Below are 10,032 nucleotides of genomic sequence, written 5' to 3'. Positions count from 1 at the left end.
AGCGAGGGAAGGAGAGAGAGAGCGAGGGGGAAGGAGCAGAGAGAGAGCGAGGGGGAAGAGGAAGAGCAGCGAGGGGGAGAGGAGAGAGAGAGAGCGGGGAGGAGAGGAAGGGGGAGAGAGAGAGAGTGAGGGGGAAGGAGAGAGAGAGAGCGAGGGGAAGGAGAGAGAAGAGAGCGAGGGGAAGGAGAAGAGAGAGAGTGAGGGGGAAGGAGAGAGAGAGGGGGAAGGAGAGAGAGCGAAGGGGAAGGAGAAGAGCGAGGGGGAAGGAGAGAGCGAGGGGGAAGGAGAGAGCGAGGGGTAAGGGAGAGAGCGAGGGGTAGGAGACGAGGAGGAGAGCGGGAGGAGAAGCGAGGGGGAAGGAGAGAGAGGAGGGGGAAGGAGAGTGGGGAAAGGAGAGAGCGAGCGAGAGAAGGGGGAGGAGAGATAGAGAGTGAGAGGAGGGGAAGGAGAGATAGAGAGTGAGAGGAGGGGAAGGAGAGAAGGAGAGTGCCAAGGGTGAAGAGGAGAGCGAGGGGGGAGAGAGAAGAGAGAGAGAGCGAGAAGGGAGAGAGCAGAGAGCGGGAAGGGAAGAGAGAGAGAGAGCAGAGGGGGAAGGAGAGAGAGAGAGAGAAGAGCGAGGGGGAGAGGAGAGAGAAGAGGAGGAAGGAGAGAGGAGAGAGAGCGAGGCGGATGAGAGAGAGAGAGAGCGAGGGGAGGGAGAGAGAGAGAGCGAGGAGGGAGAGGAGAGAGAGAGAGGAGCGAGGGGAGAGAGAGGAGAGAGCGAGGAGGAGAGAGAGAGCGAGGGGAAGGAGAGAGAGAGCGAGGGGAAGGAGAGAGAGAGAGAGAGCGAGGGGAAGGAGGAAGAGAGAGAGAGCAGAGGGGAAGGGAGAGAAGGACGAGGGGAAGAGAGAGAGAGAGAGAGCGAGGGGGAAGGAGAGAAAAGAGAGCAGAGAGCGAGGGGGAAGGAGAGGGAAGAGAGAGAGCGAGGGGGAAGGAGAGAGAGACGAGGGGGAAGGAGGAGATGAGAGAGAGGGAGAGAGGAGAGAGAGAGAGACAGCGAGGGGGAGGAGGAGAGAGAGAGAGAGCGAGGGAGGAGGAGAGAGAGAGAGAGAGCCGAGGGGGAAGAGAGAGAGAGAGAGAGCGAGGGGGAGGAGAGAGAGAGAGAGAGCAGAGGGGGAAGAGAGAGAGAGAGAGAGCGAGGGAAGAGAGAGAAGAGAGAGAGAGAGCGAGGGGGAGGAGAGAGAGAGAGCGAGGGGAAGAAGAGAGAGAGAGACGAGGGGGAGGAGAGAGAGGAGGAGAGAGCGAAGGGAGAGAGAGAGAGGAGAGAGAGCGAGGGGAAGGAGAAGAAGAGAGAGAGAGAGAGAGCGAGGGAGAGGAGCAGAGGAGAGCCACGATAGGAGAGCAGAGGAGAAGGAGAGAAGAGAGAGCGAGGGGGAAGGAGAGAGAGAAGAGCGAGAGAGGGGGAGGAGAGAGAGAGACAGGGCGGGAAGGGAGAGAGAGAGCAGGAGGGGAAGGAGAGAGAGAGAGAGGAGAAGGGGAAGGGAGAGAGAGAGAGAGAGAGGGGAGGAGAGAGAGAGAGAGGAGAAGGGGAAGGAGAGAGAGAGGGGAAGGAGAAGAGGGGGGGAGAAGGGGGGGGGCAGAGAAGCGAGAGAGGTGCAAGAAGAGAGAGAAGGGGACGAGAACAGAAAGAGGGCAAGGGGGAGAGAAGGTTCTGCCAGGTTTTTCCTCATTGGCGCACTTTCCAATTTCTGGAATTGATTGACAGACTCAAATAACCCGCTGGCTGCGATTCACTGGAATCACGCTCCAAAGAAGGAAAACAGGTGAAACTACAATTTTCCGTTGCGGAAGTGAATATGTGCGAGTTACTGGTAGAGAGAGAGAGAGGGAAAAACCAACCCTTTAGAGGCATGACTTTGGTTGGCTTGAGTAAGACCATCTCTTGTTATTATATTCTATAATTTTTAATATATTTGAATTCTATATCTGTTTTATGTATATGAAATGTATGGCCCCTCGGCAGCAGCCTACCTGCCTTGAGGTATTAGCAGCTGCTTTTTGGAGTGTAACACACTATTGAATTTACTATGCAGCCTAGATACAAATGCTGCAGCTTTCCTCCAGTTTCTCAGCCTCATTGCTAAACCAGATTATGCATCTAATGAATTTTGCTGGGATCGTGGTTGACTTGAGCGGTTATGTTATCTATATACTCCACCAATTAAAAACATTTAAAACATTGACGTGTGCCAGATTACTCTGAGGGGCGGCCGCGAGATCGTTACCGTCCTTCACCCCTTACACACGCCCACCTCACACCACACACCGGCCCTATCCCCTATAATGACATTAACTGCGTTTGTGGGAGCTGGGGGCGATGGGTGTTGTACAAGGATATGGGCTACAGGCTGGGGATGACAGAGCGAGTTAGAGGAGAGGAAAATGAGTGACGCAAGCAAGAGGGGAGAGTTTACCACCTTGATTTCCCCAGTTGCAAGGTGTATAAATCCTAGGCTGTATGACTGTATATCAGGCTGTATATCAGATGTACTGTATAACCTACTGCCGCTCGATCTGCTGCTGAGTGCCCAAGGGCCAGAGAGCAAATCAAATTGGTAATCTGGTTTACTGTTATGAAATGCCACATATCTCAGAGAGGTGAGAGAGAGAATTGTGTAGGGTGTCTGTTTGACAATGAGATTACCTCTATTGGTGTGTTCCTCTCCTGGACAGCCTTGTTTAGCATGTCAGAATGTAACGCTGCAGTCTAAGACAGACTGCGACGGAGAGGGAGACGGAAAGTTAGACGGAGGGAGACGAAAGGGAGACAGACACCCGCAATATGATTCAGAATCAGACATGGGATCCGCCATAACGAGTAGGTTTCCCCTAAACACGCGAGCCGCACACATGCGTGTACACAGTACACCCGCACTCTATGAAAGCCCCCACTAGCAATCAGTCATCTAGCAGAAACCGTTTCCACCCGTGCCTCCCCCTCTTCCACATCCCATCTCTTTACCATTTACCGTTCCTGCTGCTAGATTACCACTGTGGTATTTGGCGGGCTTGACCTAGACGAGGTGTTGTGTGGTGAGGTAAACAGGTGCAAAATGACCTCTTATTTCAGGTGTAATTTCCCCTGATGGGGACATCAGATAGATAGAAGCCCATGAGGTGTGTAGGTGTGTGTAGGTGTGTGTGTGTAGGTGTGTGTGTGCGTGTGTGCTCCTGCGTGATGAAATGAGGTGTCATCAAAAATACAGGACACAAGGGGAGGTAAAATACCCTGGCAGTTTATCCCCCCTCTAACGCCTCTCCACCTCTCAAACCATTGTGCCTCAACACTCGACCAATGACTGTCTGACTGGACAATGGGAGGTCCTTCTTTGCTACTCTTAATTTCCTGAGAATTGTAGAACATTTCGTGTGATGACCCGAAGCAGGTCAACATGTGGTTCTCCACCGTGCCAGTAATGTTACACAGAGAGGGGGAGAGCGATAACGAGTCAAATAGAAGATGATGAAACAAAGGGATAGCAGTCAAAGTAGAGACGGTGTGTTTAACATATCAAAACATTACCTCAGTTCCAAACCTCTCCTCTGTCAGAATAGTAGAGAGTTGTCAGTAAAACACAAATACTACTCGCGCTAGACACTTGTTAGTCAGTATGTCTTAGCGTTAAACCCTGCCTGTGTTCGTTTTAAAGTTGGATTAGTCGTAGGTACAGGATACAGATGGTATACGCCGTCCAATGAAATGCTTACCTGCAGTTTTCTTTCTCGGACAATACAACAACGATAACGAAATTCATAAAAGATAAGAACACGACGGTAAAGTAAGTAGCTCAGTGATAGAGAATAAACAATGAATTATAATACATGAAGGCACGGTTTGTAGTCCAATATTTACACGCGTTTTGTGGATGGGGGGCAAGTGTTTAAATTGTGCAGTATTTAGCAGTAATAATAAGACTGGTAGCAGCAGTTGTGATGTTGTTTAGCATGATATACAGGTAACTACCAAAATAAAGGAAACGCCAACAAAAAGTGTTTAACAGGGCGTTGGGCCACAACAGCCATAACAGCTCTAATGCACCTTGGCATAGATTCTACAAGTATCTAGAACTCTGTTGAGGATTGCGACACCATTCTTTCTCGCTAAATTCCATAATGATGTTGTTTTGTTGACGGTGACGTAAAACGTTGTCTCAAGGCGCCGCTCCAGAATCTCCCGTGAGTTTCACTTGGGTTGAGATCTGGGACTGAGAAGGCCATGGGCATATGGTTTTCATCAAGCCATTCAGTGACCACTCGTGCCCTGTGGATGGGGCATTGTCATCCTAGGGGCATAGCCTGTAGTCAAAAATAATGTCCAAAATAATGGCTTCCAGGCATTTTTACCCAAATCTCTTCTCCCTCTCTCTCTCTCCTTCCCCCTCGCTCTCTGCCACGGAACAAAATCTGTGTGCACGTCTGGTCTAGAACTGGGAAAGAGCCAACTGGCTTGACTCAGTCCCACAACGCATCAAACATGTGTCATAACACAGAAATCCCATCCCATGTCAGAGTTGAGTTTCCATTTATTGAAGTCTTTTTTTCCACCTCCTCTACTCTCCTCCAGCCCCTGAGACTTGACTGACTATAGAAACTAGCGTAATGAATATCAATACCTGTAGCGCAAGAGAAGTAACATACGGTCATTATGTGGATGCTAGCAAGCAGGCTAGCTAGTGCTAAGTATCAACAGCCAATCCAGTAGGGGCTGGAAGCTATGGTGAGCTTCAAATCTGTCRATTGCGCCGTGATATCGCTGACTATTTGCATCAAGTTCAGCTTTCCCCATTTCTTTGGTCCCGCCCTGTTAATGCTCCCTCGCCCAACGCTCGCACTGCCCGATGGTCCCCCCCCCGCCCACTTGACTTCTCTCCATTGAAAATGAATGGGTTCCGGTGTTTCATCGCCCCCTAACATGTTCAGCGGGTACGCACTGTTAGAGGAAGCAATATCCAGCGATTGACAAATAGCCCCCTGAACAGTAACACATCAGTGCAACACAGAAACTGTCATCAACACAGAACCAGAGTCCAAGAGATGAAAAGCTCACGACAGCAATTTCACACACCATCACATTCATAATATAGGAGCATAGACGATATGCTGCCTTCACTACAGGAAAATGGCTATGATTCCAGGAACACACACACACACACACACACAGAGAGAAATATGAATGCACACATCTGAGATGAGAAGTGAGGGAGCTACAGTATGTAAGCCCGAAACTCATAAAACATTAGTTTGATATGTAGGTGTGTGTGTGTGTGTGTGTGTACCTGTCGTTGATGCTCCAGTTGAGACAGAGGTTGAGGGAGCTGAGGTTCCTACACTTCCGGACCACCTCCATCACGGTCTCGTTGTTGAGCTCGGAGATGTGCCGCAGGTCCAGGCTGCTCAGGTTACGCAGCTAGGAGAGAGGACAGAGATAGAGGTCAGTAGAGAGACACACGTGTTCTGCTTTTCACCCCCACCCCCCCATACATATACATAGCACTTCAATCAATCACCTGACCAAACCTGCGTGTACATATGACCTCAATCAATCAGCCCAACTACCTCGTACCCCAGGACACTTGTACTGTGTATAGCCTCGTTGTTATTTTGTGTTAGTATTTGAATTTGATCTATTTGTTATTTTTCCTTCTTAACTGCGTTGTTGGGAAAGGGCTCGTGAGTAAGCATTTCACGGKAAAGTCTGCACTTACGTGACGAATAACATTTGATTTGCACAGAGAGTCCTTCAGCACAAGAAAGTTACGAGAGGATTACCAACTCAACAAGTAATAACAACACAGGTATATTTTCTCTGATACACACTCGGGAAGGAGGATGGATAAGCCTACGCACACACACACACACACACACACGCACACACGCACACACGCACACGCGTGCGCACCAGGAAGGCCGGATAATAAGTATTATTAAAAACATATACCATTTCTAAAACGCACAACGGGGAAGCAGGGTGTAAAATGTCACAGTCATGGCTAAACACAAAACAAGCTTCCAGTAGGTATTAAGATTAGAGGTATCATTGTCTGCTCTGTGGGCTTCTAGTCAAGACAGACTGGAGGTGGGAAGAGTAGGGCAGGGCAGCCTGGAGAATCCCTGGATCTGCTTCTCACTTGACACACGCGGAAACAGAAGTGTGTCTTCTTTTTATTTGCCAGAGACCGTGCAGTCTGAAAAACATCCGACATAACCATGTGGCCTGGTAAATACATGATGCATTAACCGTAGAGTTCACAGTGGCTTTACACACACGGGGTTGACAGTACAGGGAGGAACCGTAGTCGCAGTCATAATTAGAATGCATAGAGCTTAGTGTTGGTCACATGGACAGCTACAGAGGTGGACAAAAATGTTCTACTGAGCGAGCGAACCAAGCCCCCCCCCATTTTACTGTACATAGAACCCCCTCCTAACGCCCCACACCCCTACAACGGATTTCAAAGCAGCACAGCTCTGGGGTCTGTACACCCTCCTCCCCCACATCTCATTTTTCCTGGTCTTCCACACCATTTTTGGTAGTTTACTAGGCAGTCCCTTTGCCTGTTGGCTACGGTATACCTAGGCCCTCCAACATATAGCTTCACAGTCAACCCCTACCCTAGGCCTGTACACCACCCACCCAGGACAGAAAACAACCCTACCAGCCTGGAAGAAGATAAAGATATGCTTCGCTGTCTTCTCCTCCCTACAAAACAGACACCTCCTCCCCACTGATGGATCAAGGTGCGACACTTATCTGTTTGTAGCGATAGCCCCGTGAATAATCCTCCACTGTAGATCAGTAGAGAGAGAGGCGAGACAGAGACAAAGGCAGAGACAGAGGTAGAGGCGAGACAGAGGGAGAGGCGAGACAGAGGCAAAGACAGAGGCGAGACAGAGGGAGAGGCGAGACAGAGGCGAGACAGAGACAAAGGCAGAGACAGAGGCGAGACAGAGACAAAGGCAGAGACAGAGGCGAGACAGAGGGAGAGGCGAGACAGAGGCAGATGCGAGACAGAGGGAGACAGACAGAGGGAGACAGACACCCAGCAATATGATTCAGGATCAGACATGGGATCCGCCATAACGAGTAGGTTTCCCCTAATATTTTTCATTATGTATATGGTGTCCCAACAGCACATCATTTGAAGCATTCCATATGTAAACTCAGTACAAAATAATAATTTACAAACATTATCAAGGCTCACCTGATAAATACATATCCTAAAGCGTTCCCCAGTGATCGACTCTGGATTGAAGGGTTAAATTATTCATAGAGTGGCTGGTGTGTGTGTGTGTATGTGTTGGGGGGGGAGATATGGCTGCGTTGTTGGCAAAACAAAGAAAACGCAGAAATGACTATAAGACAAACCTCTCACTCACTGTCTCCGTCTAACAGCCTCTCTCTTGTGATGTCAAATGTCAAAGGCTCACCTGCACGCTCTCACAGACACACACACCATTTTGTATGGCTACTTATTCTGGGGCCAACACTAAAGCACAACTTCAAAAGTGGAATTCGGTCTTCAAATATGCTTATCTTTGCCCAAATTGAATACCTCATACAACCTATGGGAAGCCAGACATTGATGTGAATTTCCCACTGAGAAACCAGGGCAACAAACCCTCAGTTCTGATTGGCCGATGTGCAGCTGGGTTGTATGCGAGTGAATTAGCATAGGTCTGCATAAACGAGGAGAGTAGCACAGTCACGACTGAGACTAACCTTGTTAAACTCCAAAAACCACAATGGGGTAAAATTCTACATTTTGGAATGCGGATCGAAAAATATCCCTAAATCCCTCAAATAAAGAAAGAAAATCCATGTCAAGAAAAAAAAAAAAAAAAGGTCGAATGAGTAAAATCCATCACGTTGAAAGGAGTGACAGTATTTGTTGTCTCACTGTTGATAGATTATAATGAATGGAGTTTTCGGGCCTATATCATCAGGATAATGAATCACTTCCATTTATAAGACAGAGTTGATACTAATTCATTACACAGACAGACAGACAGACAGACAGACAGACAGACAGACAGACAGACCAGACAGACAGACAGGACAGACCAGACAGACAGAAGGAGAGAGAGAGAGAGAGAGAGAGAGAGAGAGAGAGTGTTCTGGCATGTTGTTCCTCGTTGGCGCTGCTTTTTACCGTAGCAGTTTCACTCCTGTGAGTTGGCAGGAAGGGTTGGCTGATTATTCACAGTGTTAATAAAAAACACTCAAACCTGTGAAACACAGCTGCTCTGGGGCTCAGCCTACGCACGCGCCACCACGCCAGATTTTCCTCACTTTGTATTAATCACATTGGGGCAACGAAGGTCCAGTGAACTATTGCCATGGAGAAGAAAGAAAAAAAAAAAAACTTTTGGGGTTTATGATTTTAATAATGGAAAAATTCTGGTGTTTCTGTTCCAGCGTGTGAGATGATGAGCGGAGCTCGAGGTTAACACCGCATGGAAGTCTGTTCATTAATCAATACATTTAACGTAGGAAAAAGAGAGGGAAAAAATAAATGGTAACAGGTAGCCTAGTAGTTAGGCCAGTAACCAAAAGGGGGCTGGTTTGAATACCCGAGCACGACAAGGTGAAAAACCTGTGCTGTGCCCTTAAGCAAGGCACGTAACCCCAATTTGCTCCAGGTGCCGTACTATTATGGCTGAACCTCAAAACACCACATTTCACTGCACCCATCTGATGTATGTGACAAAAAATATATATATACACAGTACCAGTCAAAAGTTTGGGACACCTACTCATTCAAATGTTTTTCTTTATTTTTACAATTTTTACATTGTAGAATAATAGTGAAGACATCAAAACTATGAAATGTCACATACGGAATCATGTAGTAAACAAATGTTTAAAACAAAATAATTTATATTTGAGATTCTTCAAATAGCCACCCTTTGCCTTGATGACAGCTTTCCACACTCTTCGCATTCTCTCAACCAGCTTCACTTGGAATGCTTCCAACAGTCTATAGAGGAGTTCCCACATATGCTGAGCACTTGTTGGCTGCTTTTCCTTCACTCTGCGGTTCAACTCATCCCAAACTATCTCAATTGGTTGAGTCAGCTGATTGTGGAGGCCAGGTCATCTGATGCAGCACTTCAATCACTCCCCCTTCTTGGTTTACCAGCAAAGCACTCCCACACCTCCTCCTCCATGCTTCACGGTGGGAAAACCACAATGCGGTGATCATCCTGTTCACCTACTCTGCGTCTCACAAAGACACGCGGTTGGAACCAAAAATCTCTAATTTGGACTCATCAGACCAAACAACATATTTCAACCGGTCAATGTCCATTGCTTGTGCTTCTTGGCCCAAACAAGTCTCTTCTTCTCATTGGTGTCGTTTATTAGTCGTTTCACGCCAGTCTCCTCTGAACAGTTTGATGTTGATGGTTCTGTTCTTGAACTCTATGAAGCATAATTTTGGGCTGCAATTTCTGAGACTGGTAACTCTAATGAACGTATCCTCTGCAGCAGAGGCCACATTTGTGGCCTGCTGAGGTCATTTTGCAGGGCTCTGGCAGTGCTCCTCCTTGCACAAAAGGCGAGGTAGCGGTCCTGCTGCTGGGTTGTTGCCCTCCTACGGCTCCTCCACGTCTCCTGATGTACTGCCTGTCTCCTGTAGCGCCTCCATGCTCTGGACACTACGCCTGACAGATTACAGCAAACCTTCTTGCCATAGCTCGCATTATGTCCATCCTGGATGAGCTGCACTACCTGAGCCACTGTGTGGGTTGTTAGACTCCGTCTCATGCTGACCTCCAAGTCAATCACACTTCTGTGAATCAAACTGTCCACTTAGGAAGCAACACTGATATTGACAATACATTTCACATGCTGTTGTGCAAATGGAATAGACAAAAGTGGAATTAAAGGCCAATTAGCCAAGACACCCCCAATAAAGGAGGGATTCTGCAGGTTGGTGACCACAGACCACTTCTCAGTTCCTATGCTTCCTGGCTGATGTTTGGTCACTTTTG

General features: G+C 48.0%; 1 protein-coding gene across 1 annotated transcript in view; it reads right to left on the bottom strand.

Annotated features, from left to right (window-relative positions):
* The window catches only part of LOC111973998 (F-box and leucine-rich repeat protein 17), a 358,763-nt gene that overhangs the window by 222,311 nt on the left and 126,420 nt on the right, over positions 1-10,032 (bottom strand). Inside the window, 1 exon segment of the mRNA XM_024001485.2 lies at positions 5,316-5,446. Within this exon segment, the coding sequence (XP_023857253.1) occupies positions 5,316-5,446 (131 nt within the window).

The sequence above is a fragment of the Salvelinus sp. IW2-2015 genome, linkage group LG15 (assembly GCF_002910315.2).
Source record: "Salvelinus sp. IW2-2015 linkage group LG15, ASM291031v2, whole genome shotgun sequence".
Classification (NCBI taxonomy): Eukaryota; Metazoa; Chordata; class Actinopteri; order Salmoniformes; family Salmonidae; genus Salvelinus; species Salvelinus sp. IW2-2015.
This window is presented reverse-complemented; position numbering and strand designations above follow the sequence as displayed.